This window comes from Thamnophis sirtalis, unplaced genomic scaffold, assembly GCF_051295495.1.
Source record: "Thamnophis sirtalis isolate CommonGarterSnake01/CBP01778 unplaced genomic scaffold, rThaSir2_p1.2 scaffold_1, whole genome shotgun sequence".
NCBI lineage: Eukaryota > Metazoa > Chordata > Lepidosauria > Squamata > Natricidae > Thamnophis > Thamnophis sirtalis.
This window is the reverse complement of record NW_028261381.1, coordinates 1,709,791-1,731,449: the sequence shown is the minus strand read 5'-3', so window position 1 is coordinate 1,731,449 and position 21,659 is coordinate 1,709,791. Positions and strand designations below refer to the sequence as shown.

Here is a 21,659-nt window from a genome sequence, read left to right as displayed (position 1 = left end):
TGGTCACAGAGAGGATTCAGAGTCTGGATAAAAGGGAAGACTGAAGACTCACCTACTGGTATGCAGTAAAACAAAATCACAGTGTAGCATATTCCCTTTTTCTTACTGAGCCCAGCAGAGAGGAAAACTGACCCAGATAATTCCCTTGCTGGTATAAGGTTATAACAGCAGGCTGAATGAGAATAAATTATATTGGGAGGGAGGGGAAAGTTTCTATGGGAAAGTTCTGAGTAAACCACTTCTCAAATTTAGGACTGAGTAGGGACTATGTCAATCTCTTACAGTCAGCTCCCCAAGAACCGGACAGGCTGCCTACAATAGCAGTACAGTTCAAACACTCAGTACAAAGCCTCATGTTCTTCTGGAGAAACCCAGCTGCCTTATGAGTGGAAGCTTTGTGATGCCCCCTCGGTAGAGTAAAAATGTTGCCTCTCCTGGTTGACCACTTTGCAGAGAGATGCTGCTTTATGTAATGGCTCCTCTCCTAACTTGAGAAAGTAAAGACTCTTGAAACGGATTATTTCAAAAGGAACCTTTAATCAAGCAGGATGGAAACCATTAGAGGCAAAGCAGCATCTGGAAACCTTTAGGCCATGCAACTGATAATGACCCCTCCCCTTTGTCCGAATGCAGATTCCGACCAATACACAAGTGTGAAGATGCTTCCTTAACTCTTCTGCCCTGGGAGTCGAATAAAACACACGTTCCCATAGCTCTCTCTAGTTAGACATTAAAGTAAGATATCTCACATGGCTATCATAAACATCCCTCCAGAGATGCTGGGACCTTCAGTCTTCCAGTGACAGGAAACCAGTTGTAAAGTTGTAAAACTCAGTTGTTTCAGATGTAGCTAATGATTTAACTCTGAGCCCCCCCTTCTTCCAATTGAATGGCAGTATCACTTTTAGGGATCTGACAGCCACCTTATGAGTGGAGGCTTTGCGATGTCTGGGTGCTTGGAAAGCCCTTCAGCCTAGTTCTTCCTGTGCCTTGCTGTATAGCAGTAGACTTATATACCGCTTCATAGGGCTTTCAGCCCTCTCTAAGCGGTTTACAGAGAGTCAGCATATTGCCCCCAACAATCTGGGTCCTCATTTTACCCACCTCGGAAGGATGGAAGGCTGAGTCAACCCTGAGCCGGTGGGATTTGAACCGCTGAACTGCTGATCTAGCAGTAGCTTGCAGTGCTGCATTTAACCACTGCGCTACCTTGGGCCCTATCTCCACTCCTAACTCTACTTTTGAAAATGATTAGCCTGGAGTGGAAGAAGAAGACATTACATACATTTTAAGGATGAACCATAAAGAATAAAAGGAAGGAAATGTAAGAGACACCACACAGCCACAGGCTGGAAAAAGACTGATGTGGACTCACAAAATGAAGAAGCAATGAAGTATTTGCTGCTATCTTATAGTACCAGCCTGCTTGTGCAATGAGACTGATGCCATAGGATCCCTACGGGGCAAAAGAAATTCATTAAAGATTTCAGGAAAAGTCTTAAATATAGGTCACTGCATCTGGCCTAGGAGAAAAACTGTAGGACACAAGAAGAAGAATCAAGACGAGAGGGAGAATGGTGGCATGCTGAGAGTTAATTTACACAAATGGAATTGATGGAAACAGATGGCGGAGAGGGAAAGAGGGGGATAGTGTCGATTAATGATACCTGAGTGCCAGATATTCCCATGGGCTTGACATCAAAAGTGTGCCAAGATCCATGTGGTTCTGACTTCACGTTCTCCTTCCTTCTCCTCTTATATTGTTATTATTAAACAGTGACCTTGATCTGGGGCTTAAGTATGAGTTTCATTGATATGTACTGACTAGTTTATACTAATTCACTGTGGAAACAACAGTGAATTAGTTTGAACTTTGAAAGAAATGTTATTATGGGAAAAACTTCATTTTCAATTATTCTTTTAGATTTCAGTAGATATTATCCTTAGACTAGTATTGAATTAATGAATCTTAGGAATGTATAAATGTTATGGGATCTAGAAGCAAGCAACACTTGGAGATAGATTCCTGTTAATATAGGAGGCCATGTGAATGGGAAAATTAGTTGAAGTAACAACACAACCAAAGAGGCCATTATCTGAAACCCTGACTTTTAATTGACTTTCCCCAAGCTTCATAGATATTAGAAGCTTAAGAGTATTCAAGGCAATTCAGCATCCATAGAGCTGTGATTTTGCGGTTGGGGAAACTAGCACAGAATCCAGTAGACTTTGTGGAAGGAGAGAATTTCTGAGTTCTCAAAGCAATAAATCAACCTGTCTTAGCTACAAGCAAAAAACTGAAACTATGTTGGGTGGGAAAAATAACAAATTAGGCTAGTCTCTTTCATGCTTTATAGTTGCTAGAATAAAATTCCTTCCCTTTCCATAAATATTTATAATGGTTAATAAGTAAATATTCATCCTTGTGCGAGGGATCAGTCATATCAATTGCATAATGAAACACATTTTTCTCCATTTTCAAAATCTATTTAAATTTTTCACTTACAGTAAAAACAAATAAACTTAGAAATAATAATTGTATCCATTTGAAATGAACTTTGTTGATGTTCTGCACATATAAGTATAATCTTTATTATCATTGTATTTAAATATAACAAAATTGGTTATATGAGAAACTTTAATTCTGCAGAAGAAGAAATGACGCACTCTGTATCCAAACATAATATTATTATTAGTCTAAGTAATAACATACACTTATTAATCAACAGTTAATATCTTATTATTGTCAGACATTTAAGATGCAGGGTAGAGTATATATGTGTTTTCTATATCAAGTATTTCTGCTCTAATACTTATTGGTAAGGAATTAGTTGTGTAATAAATATGCAGCTTTGAACATGTTAAAATATAAGAAAATAAGTATTTTAGAAAAAGTTTACTGCAATAAACAACAACGTTCAAATTTAATTTTTAAGTAATCCAAAATGCTCTTACATATAAATTCCTAAAATAATAAAAAACAAAATTGCCTCAAACCAAGACTTCTTATACCAAGTCACTATCTGGGAAAAAAAGAGTGGTTACCTTATAAACATGAAAAATATGGGTTTATAATGGAATTCCTGACAGGCCTTCATAGAAGCTGCTCTAATATCTTGAATCTGATTTAGGAGAGGTTTTCAATAATACTTTTCCAAGACAGTCTATTGGGAACTGCTAAAAAAAAAACCTTAATGGGTTTCTTTTTCCAACTGCCTCAGTATATTTGATGATAGTCAAAGTGTTTTACTGAATATTATTTTGGTGCCTTTAACTCCAATATATGCTGCCTCACACTGGTTTCATAAGGTATGCTTGGTTTGGCATTACCACACTAAAATAATAACACTTTGTTTTAATATTCTAGATATTTCTATTGATGCAGATTAACAGCTATGAAAAAGGGCTCGTTCTAATAGTCACTTCTACAAGTATGGACTAATTCTTGGATAATTCCCAGTATTGTTAAAAATATATTAGAAATATATAATAGAAGGAATGTACTATCAGTCTAATATCACCTATAAATTACACCAAGGTAATTTTTGCTTTTCACCTACTAAAAGGTGTCTGGAGCTTAAGTTGAAGAAAATATATGAGCCTTGGAATATCCAACAGTAACATTGCTTTGGATCTGTTCTATATTGGATGGATGCTCATTTTATTTTTATTGGAACTGCAAAATGAATATTTGTCCAATGTAATAAATAAGAACCAGACTTAATAAACTACAGTTAGGGATAGAGAAAACCTCAGAGATTAATGGAAGAGGTTAGTTTTGGTAACCTGTGCTAAGCAAGACTCAACGTCAACTTGGGGCTGTTCATTGTGATGTTACTCATTGAAAACAGATGGAAGAATAGTTCTATACTTCTATAGTTCTAGAGAGCCGAGGTGGCGCAGTGGTTAGAGTGCAGCACTGCAGGCTACTTCAGCTGACTCTTAGCTGCAGTTCGGCTGTTCAAATCTCACCGGCTCAAGGTTGACTCAGCCTTCCATCCTTCCGAGGTGGGTGAAATGAGGACCCAGACTGTGGGGGTGATATGCTGACTCTGTGAACTGCTTAGAGAGGGCTGAAAGCCCTATGAAGCGGTATATAAGTCTAACTGCTATTGCTGGTGCTATCTATCTATCTATCTGTCTGTCTGTCTGTCTGTCTGTCCGTCCGTCCGTCCGTCCGTCCGTCCGTCCGTCCGCCCGCCCGCCCGTCCGTCCGTCCGTCCGTCCATCCATCCATCCATCCATCCATCCATATCTCTTATTTATCTATCTATCTAGAGCTGAGGTGGCGCAGTGGTTAGGGTGCAGTACTGCAGGCCACTTCAGCTGACTGCTATCTGCAGTTCAGCGGTTCTAATCTCACCGGCTCAGGGTTGACTCAGCCTTCCATCCTTCCGAGGTGGGTAAAATGAGGACCCGGATTGCTGGGGGCGATATGCTGACTCTGCAAACCGCTTAGAGAGGGCTGAAAGCCCTAGGAAGCGGTATATAAGTCTAACTGCTATTGCTATTGCTATAGCATTTTGAATTGGACTCAAGACTAGAATTGAATAGGATTCAGACTAGGAGCAATAAAACAACCCAGGGTACTAAGGAAATCTACTAAGGTAATCTTAGCAATATAAAAGTTCAACCTATTTCTACTGTATCTGTAGTCTTTCAGATCTTTCAGACCATCCCCGCCCCCATTTCAAAATTATGAGTGAACCTTGAAAGTTGAATGTCCTCTAAAGCAGAATGGACGATCTAAGCCTCAGGGGTACATCTGCCCCTCAACCTCTTTCTTGCATTCCGCACACTTGATGTCCTGGATTACTGCCATTTCAAGATAGAAAATGTAGGGAAACAAATGACCAAGGACTGAAAATAAGCATAATATATAGGTCACTGTCATTATTCACACTTTCCCATATGTGTGATTAAAAGACACAGACCAGTTCTCTTTATTCATGGGAAATCCATGAGTGATCACCCAGACCTCTAGTTTCATCCCGTTCTGTTCCTAAAAGTGAAGCAGTTGCAGGCAATGTTTCCCCCCTATGGATAAATCTTTTATTTAATCAATTCTAGACTCTTGCCATTCTTAAACCTTGAATTTGAATCTGATCTGGGTGGTCCAATTGACATCCCTAATATGCAAACATCCTAACTTCATCCTACAGAGCCGAGGTGGCGCAGTGGTTAGGGTGCAGTACTGCAGGCCACTTCAGCTGACTGCTATCTGCAGTTTGGCTGTTCAAATCTCACCGGCTCAAGGTTGACTCAGCCTTCCATCCTTCCGAGGTGGGTGAAATGAGGACCCAGACTGTGGGGGTGATATGCTGACTCTGTGAACAGCTTAGAGAGGGCTGAAAGCCCTATGAAGCGGTATATAAGTCTAACTGCTATTGCTATTGCTAACTGAAATGAGCTTTTGGGGGGGGGAACCTCAGAAAGGGTGATTGATGGCAAAAGCAAAGAAAAAGAAAATCAAAAGTTACCTTGAAAGAAAATACAAGCTTAACTGACCAAAAGAAACAGAAAGAAAGGTAAAAAGGTCAAAAGGCTTCAGAAAATTGAGTTCAAGATTATACAAGTGGAAGAATAAATGTGAAAATAGAGAAGAGTGAATCAAAAAATATCCCACCCTACAATTCTTAATTACTGTAATTGGATGCCATGCTTCAGTGGCAGCTCTCCAAGGGCGTAATGGCTGCCCTCCTTTGCAATGTGTTAGCCATAATTAATAATGCTGTAGCAATTAGAGGAACACAGTCTGATGAGTCCTGTAGTTTCAGAGAGACTCAGGGGGACTAGGCACTTGGCTTCTATTGGAAACAACAGTATTCAGTCCACTAAATTACAATTTTACACACAGCGTCAAGTCAGCGTTCTTTGTTACTTAGTGATAATGAAAACTGAGTGGCTGTATTTTCTTCAGAAATATCACATGGATATAATATACAAGTATGACAAATCCATTCCCTGTCCCCATTCGTTCCGCTAGGCTATTTGTTCAAACAAGTATATAATATCAAAATCCACACCCGGAATGATTTTCCCCAAGACTCAGCAAGACCTGTTCATGTTCCAGAATTCAGGGGAAAATGAAGAAGTTGCTGTCCTGTGTCTCTCAGAGAGCCATATTACGCATGTCCTTAAAAATGAAGACCTCCAGTAAGTTTTAGGTAGGGTCCTTCTATTTTTATGCAGCAACTGCTGTCTTTTCTCTTCAATGAATGTCCTTAGATGGGAACTGATGTTGCTCCAGTCTTTTTTCTAGACAGGATTTACTATCATATTAGTCTTCTGGGGGAAACTGCATCAGCAACTGTACCACAAGGGACTATATTGTTGCAGAAAATGACAGGCGTTAGACTTCTCAGGATACAGGAAAAGTTTATTTGGCAGCCAGGTTCAGAAAGGTAGCCCATGGCTTAGCATTGCAAGTTCTGAACAACCTTCATTATCGAAGCACGCATTCTTATACATTCCCAAAAGCATTGCAACACGGAAACACTTAACACATTTCTTAGTGGTTACCTTGAGGAGAAAACCTTATAAGGAGATGAAGGTCTTACTTCTCCTTTTGTTTCAGGTATGGCTTACGTGTTATTAACAAACTTTAATTGAACTTTGTGGTTTGGACTCTTAACACAAGTTAGGACATAAGGACGTTGGCGAGAACATCCTGTGGTTAGTGAATGGGGACACTTCCTTTAAGTAACTTCTAACTGTCCCTGTTATTCTATTGCAAGTCCCAACTCTTGTCTATGTGACTTTTAATATAGAAGTAAAGGGGTTCTAAGAGGCTGCCTAGCCTGACCCAGTAGGTTTCACACTTGATGTCCAAATCTCACTTTACGGCTGCTTTATCATGAGGGATGGTTAGTAGGTTTCTCATCTCGTATTTCTCCTCCTTAGACCAGGAATATGAAGAACTTTTTAGTCCCATAGATATAACACATTAAATTGTAAGAATATAATATTAAATTTCTACTAGACCATCTGTATGAGTGCAGAGAGTACATAAACAAATTGGACCTCATCATCTGATGCAAAAGTGGCATATTGAACAAGATTTTTCTTTCCTTTTCACCATTTTTCCCTTGAGTGACAAGATTACCAAAATAAATGACTAAACACAGTAATAGATTTAAGAACGTACAATACAGAAAATACTATGAGTTATTGTATGTGTTATTGAATTTAAGTTATTTCTCTGCTGGCAACTTACAGCCACTTGTAGAATTATCGATCCATTATTGTTCCAAAATAATAGCAATAAAGGCTGGCATTGTATCACTCCAATGATAGCTGGCGATGCTATGAGGGCACTATAAATGTCCATAGATTGCCGTATATTGTGTTATGCATCTTAGCAAATACAAAATGTGGCTATGTAAATAGAAAACTTAAAAATGGAAATAAACGTTTAGAGTTCTTCGCTAAATCTAACTGTTCATAGTTGCCATGCTTCAAAAGATGTACAAGGTAACGGGTGCCTATTCAGTAGTGGCTTTTTTGATTCACTGGACCAAGATAGCCCTCCCCTCCATCCAGGGGTGGCTTCTGGCCGACTTCACTGCCGGTTCGCTCATGTGTGTGCTTCGCTTGTGTGTGTGTATGCGCGATTCAATCAAAATTGTTCTGCGCATGCGCAGAACTAAAAAAACAAGATGGCGGCAGCAACGGCAGTGACCGGGGAACTGGTTCAGGGGCGTGACAGGCCTGGGTCACTGCCGGTTCCAGTGACTCAGGCCACCATACCACTATCAGTTCGGATGAACAGGGCCCAACCGGTAGGAACCCACCTCTGCCTCCGTCCCTCACTCCCAACTTTATGATAATGGTTTTTTCTTAGAGGTAGAGAAGTATAGCTTCTCAGTGTCCTTTAATTACTTGCCCTATTTATGTCCTGTCCCTTAGTTCTGTAAATGATCAGGCCTGATCTGGGGCAATGACTCCTCTTTGGTATAAGCAGGGCCGGATTTTCCTATAGGCTAACTAGGCTTCAGCCGAGGGCCTCAAGATCAAGAGGGGCCTACATTCAAATTGTTAGCAAAATTAAAATTACACTATTCTAAAAACAGTGAACACTAAAACACTGAACTGAAAATAAGGAGAAATTCTACGCATATGACTAATAAACAAACATAAAAATGTATTGGTTAAGATCGTTCCAGCGCCGCGGCAGTTGGGGAACCCGCCCACGTTCCCGGCACCGGCGGTCGGGCGAGAGGCGCGGCCGCTCCAAGTAGCCGCCCCGTCGACGCGGAGCCCACCAGCGGCCAGGCAGGTGAGGGCGAGGGGGCCGAGCCAGGCAGCTGAGCGCAGCAGGGGAGGCGGCTGGCCTCGCTGCCTTTGCCACAGAGCAGAGCCGCCCTCCGTCGGGAGGCCAGCTCTATATATTTTGCTATATATCACAGTAATTATGTATTTTATTGTCTCTCGTGTAATTTACAAACTTAAAAATGGGAGGTGAAAGGGCCTCATAAGTGGAATAGCCTAGGGCCTCTTTTCATCTAAATCCGGCACTGGGTATAAGTCTTCTTCTGGCTGAAGTGAAGCCAGATTCCAGCCCAAATCCCCTCTGAGCTCCATCCCTTTTGGGTCTCCCATCTGGCCTGTCCTTTCCCATCACTCTTCCAGGAAGTTCAAAGGACCACTAGGGATGTGGCATTTCTGATTGTATCCTCACTATTACTGAACTCCTTTAGAAGAAAAGCTTCGACTGGCCTTTCTTGTTTTCCAGGAATGGGCAAGAAATTATGTCTTTCAGCCTACTAATCGAATGAAAGGGCCCTGCCAGAGTCACTTAGGTCAGAAAATGGGGGTATATAGAGGAAACAAATGTTTAAGGGACATTTGGCTGGGAAAGGGATTCCTTTTAGGTGGCCCTCTGCATTAACGCCCTTTTTTGTTTGTTTTTATCTAATTGATTTTTTTCCCATTTCTATTCTTCAAATATAAATATATAAGATAAGATTAATGAAACCTGCTGCTTGACATTATTTTTTGCCATCCCCAGCATGCCTGGGATGGATGGTGAGTTGCCTGTCTAAAACAAATATGGCAGGTTTTTTCCCCAAAAATAAAGCCTGAAGATTTCAGATCAAGACTCCATAGAAAGAGGGAAATGGTGAGATTGAGCCACGGTTCCACCACAAATCCGCGAAGCCCTTATCCGCGGAGACATAAGCGCGAAGACTAATTCGCGCCGTTCGAAGCGCTAAGGAAAAACGCGACCCTACCACGATGACATAATCGTGGAGGGTAAATCCGCGCATTCCCAAGCACTCAGCATCCTAAACCTAACCCTAAACCTAACCCTAACCTAACCCTAACCTAACCCTAACCCTAAAACAAACCCCTAAACCTAATCCTAACCCTTACCTTAATTGAAATCGGCTTTCTGCCGCGGCGCCATTTTAAAGCGCCCTTCTGTTGCCGCGCTGTTGTCGCGGCAGTGATGACGCACGGTGATGACGTCGCGGCTTTAGCGACGCGGTTTTATCACCGCTATTTTGACAAGCGCAGTTTTGTCGTGCCATGTGAGCCACACCCCATAACCAACATCCTTTGGAGCAAAGTGGGAAGAATATCGCTGCAAAAACTGCAGAGCTGGATACCGTAGGCTTTTGGTTTCATGTGCTACAGACGACACGTCTTATCAGAGCGCCTCCATTAGTAAACTTCTGCTTTGGTAAATGAACTCTCCCAGAGTGGCAATTAAATAGCCTTTAGTCCTGCTCCTCACTCGCTTAAGTATATTGTTGGTGCAGCATAATAATTATACAATTAGCCCTGTCATGGCATGGAGTTTGGGAATAGAGACATCTTGAACTTTCAAATACGAGCAGCTGATAGATGACCATCATTAACCTCATCCCTTGTACGCTCCCTAGCAGGCTTTTCATCAGCTGTAAGCCAAAGCTGCTTAATAAAAAAAAGAAAGACAGACCTTGACCACAGCTTCGTCCCTTCGCCTCTTCCCAACCTTTCAGCTGAACCTTGCTTCCTCCTCCTGCACACAGAGTCTGCCCATCTTTCACTCCCGGCTGCTTCAAAACAACAAAAGCTGCTTTTAACTAGCCTGCTTATCAATCAAAGGCTGCCAAGGAGAATAAAAGGAAAAAGGCTCTTCTCTAACAATACAGCCAAATGGCCCTAATCTTAGAAAACTATTTTAACGGTGAAGGCTTGTTCTCTTTGTGCTAATCACTGTGGCTGCTGATTCACACAGGGGAGGTGCAGGAAATGCTATAATGTTCCTTAAACTTGATTTTGAAGCTAATGTATCCATGGAAATCCTATTGAATACTAGGGGAGTATCTTGATCTCAGTAGGAACATGCATAGAGATATGGTAATCTAAAAGCAAGAGTTAAGTTATGCAAGTTTAACTAATTTCATTGGGTGTATCTCTTAGGAACATCAATTCCACATGTTTGTGCTATACCTACCCTTGATGGATGTGGTATGACAGCAGCGATTCAGCACTCAGTTAACAGCATGAGATGTGGTTTTCATCAGCTTCCAGAACAACCAAAAAGGACATGTTCTGAACGCCTTACACCGTAAAACTGTATGTACAGTAGGCTAAAACTGGAAACAACTCATTATCTGCAAGTTGCTATGCTGAGATCTAGTAAGAGAACATTCCAGAACACTCAAGTGACTTCGGATAGTCCTTGGATCAGTCCTACAGATTTCTTCAAAAATTCTGACATTTCCTGTTAATTTTGTGATGAGGAACGCAACCTTCTCCAATAAAAATGTTCAATTAATTCATGAATGTATGAAAACTAATGGATTTACTATGGTACAGTAGGTGCCTGAATAATGCATCTCCATTTTGAGTTGTAAATGGAGGAAAAATCCTTTAAACTAAAGAGGGGCAAGTTTCATGGAGACAGAACAACAATGAATTTGATTTTTTTTTTCTGGAAAAAAATGATTCCTATGTTTTTAGGCTAATATTATTTTATTTTCTCTCCCAATTTATACTTTGTGAAGATTAATGTAGTTTTGGAATTATTTTCTATCCAAAAGTTCTTAAAAGGATATCCCCTAGGATCTCACTGACTTCCCAATGTACGAAATTGCTTATTACTGTGGCTTCTTGTTTTTGCTGTTATTATTGTTATTATTATTAAGAATAATATGATTACAGAATTATCAGATTACAAAATATGAAAAGAGGCTTGATACTCTGGGAAAAAGGGATCAAAATATTGTTTCGGTATCCATGCCCTCAGAAATAATTGAAATAGGACAGAATTTTCAAAATCAGATTCAAATAGGCCATGATGCTAAAGCAGGGGTGTCAAACTCATTGCCCATCGCAGGCTGGATGCGACACATGCTGGCTATGCCCATCCCCATTTTAAAGAGGAGGGAAAGTTGTGATACATCACATGAAGACAACGTTTTCACCCCTGTTCTAAAGCATGGAAAAAGCATATTTCATCATTTCACCTCATTCACATGAAGTTTAGCCTTTTTGAGAATACGAAGCACTGTGCAGAGGACATGGTATAAATGAAATCTAACTTCTTACTGCAATGAGATAGTCCATATCTGTGCAATTTGACAAATTTGGTAATGTTCCATGCCTCAAACCAAGAATTTGGATACGTCTCATATGCATATACGCTAAACTTCACAATTATTTTAGAGACAATGTAGAATACTTGCCCTTTTAAGAAGGTACCTAGCTTAAGTATTAAACAGTGTGACGGACACATTCAGAAGTATCAAAACCACTATACCTTGGCTTTGGGCGATAAGACTGTGGATTTTAGAAAGAACTCTTACAATTTTCAACAGCACAATTACAGTATCAACAGTAGAGACTTCAAGTTTCTGGATTCTATAATCTCCCAGGATTTAAAATTGACACCTTACATTAGAACCATCATTAAAAAGGCACAACATCAACTCAGGAAGTTCAAACTACCCCAGAACTTGTCAATACAGTTTTATAGAGTTATTTGTACTTCTATAACTGTCTGGTTTGGTACAGCAACCAAAGAAGAAAGGTACAGACTTCAATGGATAATTTGGACAAGCAATTGCAACCTGCCCTCCATAGAAGATCTGTATATATATAAGGAGAGCAAAGAATAGCTCTGCAGACCCTTCACATCCTGGACATAAACTGTTTCAATTACTCTCCTCAGGATGTCATTGCAAACGAGACGCAGGGACAGTTTTCCCCCTCATTATATTACTCTGCTGAACACCTAATTCTCACAGTACTGTCTAATGTCTATGTATATTTATCCGTGTTTTACATCTGTAGTGTAATTATTATTATCCTTCTTAACTTTTGTACTACTCCCTCTTATTGGTATTACCATGATGGTTATTATTACTCTGCTGCTTTGCATGGATACTGAGAGCTTCTATACTGGAGACAAATTCCTTGAATATCTAATCACACTCGGCCAAGAGCCGAGGTGGCGCAGTGGTTAGAGTGCAGCACTGCAGGCTACTTCAGCTGACTGCAGTTCGGCTGTTCGGCTGTTCAAATCTCACCGGCTCAGGGTTGACTCAGCCTTCCATCCTTCCGAGGTGGGTGAAATGAGGACCCGGATTGTTGTTGGGGGAGATATGCTGACTCTGTAAACCGCTTAGAGAGGGCTGAAAGCCCTATGAAGCGGTATATAAGTCTAACTGCTATTGCTAAATAAAGTATTCTATTCTACAGGTGAAACTTTAAAAATTAGAATATCATGCAAAAGTTCATTTATTTCACTAATGCAACTTAAAAGGTGAAACTAACATATGAGATAGACTCAATACATGCAAAGCAAGATAGTTCAAGCTGTGATTTGTCATCATTGTGATGATTATGGCGTACAGCTCATGAAAACCGCAAATCCACAATCTCAGAAAATTAGAATATTAAATGCAATCAATAAAACAAGGATTGTACATAGAACAATATCGGACCTCTGAAAAGTATAAGCATACATATGTACTCAGTACTTGGTTTGGGCCCCTTTTGCAGCAATTATTGCCTCAATGCGGCATGGCATGGAAGCTATCAGCCTGTGGCCCTGCTGAGGTGTTATGGAAGACCAGGATGCTTCAATAGCGGCCTTCAGCTCTTCTGCATTGTTTGGTCTCATGTCTCCCATCTTTCTCTTGGCAACGCCCCATAGATTCTCTATGGGGTTCAGGTCAGGTGAGTTTGCTAGCCAATCAAGCACAATAATCCCACGGTCATTGAACCAGGTTTTGGTGCTTTTGGCAGTGTGGGCAGCTGGAAAATGAAGTCAGCATCCCCATAAAGCTCGTCTGCGGAAGGAAGCATGAAGTGCTCCAAAATCTCCTGGCAGATGGCTGCGTTGACCCTGGTCTTAATGAAGCACAGTGGTCCAAAGTCCTATTTTCTGATGAGAGCAACTTTTGCCAAAAGCACCAAAACCTGGTTCAATGACCGTGGGATTACTGTGCTTGATTGGCCTCTCCATTCTTCCTCCATACTCTGGGTCCTTGGTTTCCAAATGAGATGCAAAAGTTGCTCTCATCAGAAAAGAGGACTTTGGGGTTTTCATGAGCTGTACGCCATAATCATCACAATTATGAAAAATCACGGCTTGAACTATCTTGCTTTGCATGTAATGAGTCTTATCTCATATATTAGTTTCACCTTTTAAGTTGCAGTACTGAAATAAATGAACTTTTGCACGATATTCTAATTTTTTGAGTTTCACCTGTATTCTCCCCATGAACTCAGGGAAATTTGTTTCAAAACAGGCAAAAACAGATTGTATTATGAGTCTGATGCCATTAAAAAACATATACATTTTGTAAATCTCAATCCTAACTGGATAATCTTCAATAATATTAACTAATTACCCACTTCCAAAAATGATATTGTGAGAAGCATATTGCTCCTGGCAGAGTGAGATTCTTTCCAGTACTTGTAGCTTCTCATACACAATTTGAGACAGCTGGAAAGGAACTTTCATGCCAAATAATTTATCTGAACCAGGAGCTTTAATAAATAACACTGCACAAAAGCAGACAAAGACAAACAGAATAGGGCTGATGCCTACTACAGCAGAGATAACCTCATTTTAAACCATTCACATAACACAATTCACAATAAAACTAAAGACTTTTTGGTCCTTTTTCTTCAGCCTCAGCACAGAAAACTGTCACCAGAAACTGATGTAGACAGAGATACAGTTAATAAAAAGCAAACATCCAAAACAACTTCAGGCCATACAAATAACTGTCTGAAAGGGTCAGTGAATATTTTGGATTGTGCTCTGGGAAGTTTCCAGACAGGCACAATAAATCTTGCCGAACTGCTTTAGGAAATCTACACCTGAGAGTAAATCCAGTGCAATTTGGCAAAGCAACTTTGGCCACATACTCCAAAAGTGAATAGTTTTGTTTACCACCATAAGTAGAAATAATATTCAGAAAAAAACTGAATTACTCATCAGTTTGTACTTTAACTTCAAAATGGTTCTATAATTAAACTTTATGAAAATTGACAGAATCTGTTTTATGACCAGCTTTTGGTCATTGACTAGAGCTAAAATGTAGACTAGGTATGGTCCAAAATGTAGAACTAAACGTAGAACAAAATGTAGAACTCAAGGTTGACTTTAACAAGCCAAATATGAAGCCATTGAGTCCTAGTCCAGAAAATATAGTCATAAAAGCTCTTATTAGATCCAATTATCAAAAGGTCTGTCTTCAACTCTGAGTGATGCTTCTGATCACAGCCTTATCTGCTGAAATGGATCTGAAGTCTAATAATTACAAATGCCTAAATGACTTTCTAAGGTAGCTTAGAAATAAAGGAGACAGAGGACTACATCACAAATGCCAAAATCCCATTTAACAAAATCCCTGTTGTGAGGGAATGTAATGATTGATGTTATCTAAAACAACCAAGAGATCGAAGTAAATCATCAGGGCTCTGCTCTTCTTTCTTCTTCCAACACAGGTGAAATATAAAGTCAATCTAGGATGAAGCCAGATTGATATGAGTGAAGAAAATCCCTTTCATCCAAGCACTCTTGAAGTTGACCGGTTATCATCTGTTTGACCACCTCACCCAAAAGGCACTATTAATCTTTTGGAAGAAAATGTCCAAATGGAAGAGTCTAGGAGACTCTTTTTTGAGGAATTGATGCAGAAATTTACTTTCAAGGCTTCTGGTGTTAACATCTTAGCACAGCATTCACATCCCTCTTTCTGAGGCTGGAGCACTTGGCTACACAATTGAGTCCAGAAGATATTCTAATATGACATTCTTTTCGCATATTTTGTGATGTGACCAGAAGTGGCCACAGCAGAATGAAAGGGCAAGGGGAGCAGGCCTGACTGGGAAAGGCAAGATCAGAGTGTCACAATGCAAGCCACATTCTTTTTCCTGTTGCGAAGTTGACTATGCAAAAGGAGCGAGATTCTCTGGAAGACTCTGAATGGCACTTCATTTTCTAATCAAGCAGACTTGATTGGAGAATTTGGGGATTGATATTACAATGAATTCCCCAGAAAAAATATATATACATTGTTTGATTCCTTTGTCAAACTCTTCAACCAGTTTCAAGCATGGGTGATTAAATTTGTCAAAATGCAACTATTTCTTCTACACACAAAAATTCTCTATAATACAGAAATCTAGATTATCTTCTTTTTAAAATTACATTCTATTAACCCAGGGGTCCCCAACTTCTGGGCTGTGGGTTCCCAACCTCACTACTGGGCCATGTTCTATTCGGAACTAAGCCCCACAAGTTGTGGGCTGGCAGTCCTGCGTACATCTGCAGCTCAGCTTGTTCAAGTGGTGGGCCAGAGCATAGGCACAGCTCAACATGCACATGAGAGCCAGCCCAATTTAAGCTGTGCATGCATGTACATACGTGGCAGCCCACTGCTTGTGCAAGTCAAGCTGCACATGAGTGAGAGCCAGGGGTGGGCTCCTGCCAGATCTAACCTCTTCTATAGAAGAGGTTCTACAAATCTAGTTTAGAACCGGTTCCAGCTCCCTCCCCTTCCCTGTCCGCACATCATCAAGATGAAGCGCGAGAGGAGGAATTCTGGGAGTTGAAGTCCACAAGTCTTAAAGCTGTCAAGTTTGAACACCCATGTTTTTTTTTCTAAAGGGTTAGGAGTGCAAGGGTCTTGTAACGTGACAGCTTTAAGACTTGTGTGCTTCAAATGCCAGAGTTTCTGAGCCAACATTTTGGTTGCCAAGCAAGAGCGTTGTTAAGTGAGTTTCACCACATTTTACAAGTTGGCCATGCCCACCCAGTCGCATGGCCGGCAAGCCACTCCCACCTGGTCACATGGCTGGCAAGCCACTCCCACAAAGCAGGCCACACCTACAGAAGAGGTTCTAAATAATTTGAAACCTACCACTGGTGAGAGCACACCAGCCTGCTGCTCACGTCACCCGGTTCCCCTGTCCCACCCCCCACACCCCCATGGCTGCCAACTCACAAAAGTTGCGGACCGCTGTATTAGACAATTTCAAAAAGTGATAATTTGGCAGATACAAACTTTGCTTCAGAAAAATAAGCATATCAGTATTAAAAATGAGGGCTATAATACTCAATAAAAGAAAATATATGGCAATTTAGTAAAAGAATTTGAAATTTCCCTTTACAGTTATAACCATGCAATTCATAAATTACCCTAATGCTAATAATTTAAAAACAAAGCAAAGCCTACTCCCCCACATACATTTCTCGACACAGTATGAAATTGAAAGTGAAAACGAATGACAGGTTCTAGCCCAGTGATTTCTCAATCTTGGCAACTTAAAGATGTCCGGACTTCAACTCCCAGAATTCCCCAGCCAGCATTCGCTGGCTGGGGAATTCTGGGAGTTGAAGTCCGGACATCTTCAAGTTGCTAAGGTTGAGAAACACTGTTCTAGCCCATGAATAATGACTTACCTTGGCTATCTGGACACACCAGTTCAGCAAAACTTGAGAACCAATGTTATCTTTGTGTTCGTGCACGTAGTCTAGTAAACAACCGTGGGGCATCAGCTGAGTAACTAGTTGGATAGTGGGGCTCAAACAGACTCCTAGTAACCGAACCAGATGTGGATGGTCCATACTTGCCATGATAAGAGCTTCCTAAAAGAAAAAGAAAAACGAAATTGAAATTACAGCTCAGCGTTCTAATGCAAAGGAGATTCTCTGCTTCCAGTTAAATACAGAATTGCTAAATAAGAAATTCAGGGAAGTCCGTTTTCTCCCCGGTGAGCCAGCGCATTCTTTTAAGATCTTCATCTTATAGCGATGCTCAGATCACTATCTGATAATAGGGTCTATTCTGCTGATGCTCACCTGATTATAGAATATTGTTCCCAGAGATACGTGGCTGCCCTTATTTTAGTACCTTTTATTCTCTTAATCATTTCATGGATGATTAATTTTATTTTCTTTCTTTGAGTTATATCGCTAATGTTTTTGTAATGTGATTTTTAATAGTTTGTTCTTTTTGCATTATTTAAGGATACGTGGATTAGTTTAAATCCCAAACTACCACTGTTGCATATTGTTGTTCCTTCCATCAATTTTATCAGAATTTTTTTTTCAAAAGAATCTTCATGTGTTTTTGCAGAAAACCTTGCTGAATAGACAATGTTTTAATGGGATTCCCCCAGAGAAAGCAGATTTCAGCAAAACAATTTCTTGCTTGTTTGTTGAATGTATAAGTCACCTCAATCTTCCAACCAACTCCAAGCAGCGTATAGCATATTAAAACAATAAAACAAGCAATAAACAACGATATAGTGCTAAATTTAGGGGGGGAAACATCAGTAAAAAATAAAATCCCAATGTCAATACAGGGTCACGCTGCCCCAGGGCTTGTGGAAAGAGCTGCATATTTAGAATTTCCCTAAATGAGTTGAGGGTGGGATTATCTGAGAGGGCGAGGGCAGCCACAGAAAAGTCATCTCTTTGAGGTCCCAGAAGAGTCAAGTTTCAATACTGTTCATGATTTATCCAATTGCAAAAAATGTATTTGATAAAAACCCAAAACCTATAAACTCCCAGATACAACCTGATTTAGAAGCACAACTTAGATGCTTTGGCATTTTAGCAATAGCAGTTAGACTTATATACCACTTCATAGGGCTTTCAGCCCTCTCTAAGCGGTTTACAGAGTCAGCATATTGCCCCCAACAATCCAGGTCTTCATTTCACCCACCTCAGAAGGATGGAAGGCTGAGTCAACCTTGAGCCGGTGAGATTAGAAGCGCTGAACTGCAGATAGCAGTCATCTGAAGTGGCTGCAGTACAGCACTCTAACCACTGCGCCACCTCGGCTCATGATTTTGATTGGTTACACAATCTTCTTTTAAAGAACTCTCTCTACTGGGATTTTTCTTCCTGCTTGAAGGAGAAAGGACTATGTACCATATTAACTGCATTCCCATGACATCTTAATTCAACTTTACTGAATTTATAAAAATTTTCTCATCTATTATTGTCCCTTCACCTTCAAGGCACAGATATAGCTAGTGTTTCTCAACCTTGTCAACTTGAAGATGTCTGGACTTCAATTCCCAGAATTCGCTGGCTGGGGAATTCTGGGAGTTGAAGTCCAGACATCTTCAAGTTGACAAGGTTGAGAAACACTGAGCTAGATATTCTGCATTTTGCAACGGTTATAAAAGCATGGAAATGTCACAGACTGGCACTAAGATCTACATTGGATTCTCTGATTAATAGATTGGATAAATATTTAGTTTGGAGATCTGAAGGATTCATATAATTCCGTGGATCAAAACAAAACTAATCTGACTGCATTCAAAGCTTAGAAAATATTTTAAAAGAACACATATAAAAAAAATGAATGAACAATAATGAACAATAATGACACATAGCCCAGGACCCCTTGTGGAAGCATCATTTGATGCTACAACACATGCGTGCGCCCGTACTGGTTGGAACGGAATCCAGAACCCACCACTGCCCTACACATAAGCTGGCAGGAATAGCCAACACTCCAGAAGACAAGCTCAGGGTCCAAAAAGGTCTTGACAGACTTGAACAATGGGTCCTAACCAACAAAATGAAATTTAATAGGAGAAAAGCAAGTTTCCACACTTGGGCAGAAAGAGCCAAAGGTACCGGTACAGGTTAAGCAAATGCCACATCTGCAGAACCGTGAGTATAAGCAACTCTACTGTTAATACATTATGTTATTATGTGTGTCAGTACAAAGTCCTCCACCTTTGCTTTTACCAGAGTTGCTGTTTCTGTCAAAGCGGTGTGTGGTACGGTTAGTTAGCTTTTAGTTAGTGAGTTCAGTCCTTTCTAATAAAACTCACGAGTTAAAAGAAAAGAGAGAACAGAAAAGCAGGACTTCCTCCTGTGAGACTTTTAAACTACCTTCTTACAGTTGTTTTCAACTTACAACCACAACTTACTTGAGAGACCGCCTGCTGCCAATTACCTCCCAAAGACCCATTAGATCACACAGATTAGGCCTCCTCCGGGTTCCGTCTACTAGCCAATGTCATCTGGCTAGTACCCGGGGGAGGGCCTTCTCTGTGGCAGCTCCGGCCCTTTGGAACGAGCTCCCCACAGAGATTCGGACCCTCACCTCTCTCTAACGGCCTTCCAAAAAGCCGTTAAAACCTGGCTGTGTCGGCAGGCCTGGGGTCGATGAGTTCCCTTCCCCTCTCGAATCGTGTGGCTGTTGGTGGTTTTTAAATTCCCTGTATTTTTTGTTGTAGTTCTTGTGTTTTCCCTCCCCCCTCCTTTGGGGGTGTGCGCCGCCCTGAGACCCACCGGGAATAGGACGGCATATAAATAAAATGAACCTTGAACCTTGAATTGGGCCTAGAATTACAGTCATAAATCATGTCAGTCATTAAGCCGGTCATCATGTAGCTATGCAAAATTTTCTGAACTTTTTTGTGGCATTTGTTCAGTGAACCATGGTAGTCATTAAGCAAATCCATTGTCCACAATGAGGTGTTTTCTTGCCAGAAACCAGAAATAAATACTGGTTTCTGGCAAAAAGGTGGTGAATAGCGATGACTGTGTTACCATGGGATGCTGTAAATGGCCACAAATGGTTGCAAACCATCCAAAATGGGATTGTGCAACTGCAGTGTGTGTGTGTGTGTGTGTGTGTGTGTGTGTGTGTGTGTATGTGTGTGTGCGTGCACGTGCAGAACTTCAAATCTGGATTGCAAATAGCCCTGGGGATATCTGTTGTGAATTCGAACGATCGCTGTGACCTGTCGTCATTCGAGGACTACCTGTTTTCAATATATCTTGATTTCAGCAAAGCATATGACAAGGTACTCTAAGATATATGTCCTAGCTAGCGTGTGCTAGATGCCATCATGATTAAATAAATACATAGCTGGATTGAAAGTTGTACTGAGAGACAGCTTAAAAAAGAGAGAGAAAGATCAAATGTAACAAGAGTTAAGTCGTGGCCCACCCTATTCATTAATGATTGGGATAAAGTGCTTGAAGGAACACTCATCAAAGCTGTATGTGATACAACATTCAGTTAGGAAACAAAAATCAATGCACAGGTATAGGTGGGGAATACCCGGCTTGAAAAAGAAGAAAAAATAGTGGAATAGAAGTTAATTATCAATTCAGTATAAGTCCTGCTACCGCTGCACAAAAAGGCACATTTTAATTTTAGGCTGCACCAGCCGAAATATAATTTTCAATTTACGGGAAGTAATCATTTCTTTTCATTTTATCTGTCAGGCCCTACTTCCAGAACCTTACCCTACAATGGGTTTTATAATTTAAAAGAGAATTCAGAAAGTTCCAAAAAAGGTCAACAAAGATGGTTGGGGGGTTAGAAAACTTATCCTATGAAGAAAGATTGATAACATTATTAATAATTTTATATATATTGATGGTTTCTTAGTATTATTTGTACCCTATGACTAACATTAAGCGTTGTACCTTATGATTTGTGATGAATATATCTTTTCTTTTATGTACACTGAGAACATCGGCACCAAAGACAAATTCCTTGTGTGTCTAATCACACTTGGCCAATAATTCTATTCTATTCTATTCTATTCTATTCTATTCTATTCTATTCTACACCTCATAAAAAGATGAGACTTGTTCTCTCATTCCAGCACGTAGGACATGACAAGGTGGATTTAAGATACAAGAAAACAGATTTCAACTGGAAAAAAAAATCAAATTCAAATTCAAGCAAAAGGAAATATAACTAAAATTAAATAAAATCAACTTGATTAACCAAATCAAATAGAAAAGCTAAAGGTTCCCCTCGCACACATGTGCTAGTCGTTCCCGATTGTAGGGGGCGATGCTCATCTCCGTTTCAAAGCCGAAGAGCCAGCACTGTCCAAAGACATCTCCGTGATCATGTGGACAGCATGACTAAATGCCAAAGGTGCGCAGAACGCTGTTACTTTCCCACCAAGGCGGTCCCTATTTTTCTACTTGCATTTTTACATGCTTTTGAACTGCTAGGTTGGCTTAGAATAGGATCAGATTTAATTCACACGGATCTACAAATGGCCATTTCTAATATTGATACTACTGTGTAAAGGGGTAGAAAGTGAGGATTCCTCTATAAGAGAGGACCTGTGATGTGACTTTATTTCCTATGAATACCTCAAAGCTTGATTCCCTAAGCATAAACATATTTCATGCTAACCACTCCTTC

At 40.4% G+C, this 21,659-nt stretch overlaps 1 protein-coding gene across 4 annotated transcripts in view; it reads right to left on the bottom strand.

Moving 5' to 3' along the window:
- The window catches only part of ERBB4 (erb-b2 receptor tyrosine kinase 4), a 769,459-nt gene that overhangs the window by 109,424 nt on the left and 638,376 nt on the right, over positions 1 to 21,659 (bottom strand). For all 4 annotated transcript variants that reach the window (XM_087706314.1, XM_087706322.1, XM_087706329.1 and 1 more), the window contains exon 20: positions 16,916 to 17,101. In XM_087706314.1, the coding sequence (XP_087562440.1) occupies positions 16,916 to 17,101 (186 nt within the window). The remainder of the gene's footprint in view (positions 1 to 16,915; positions 17,102 to 21,659) is intronic.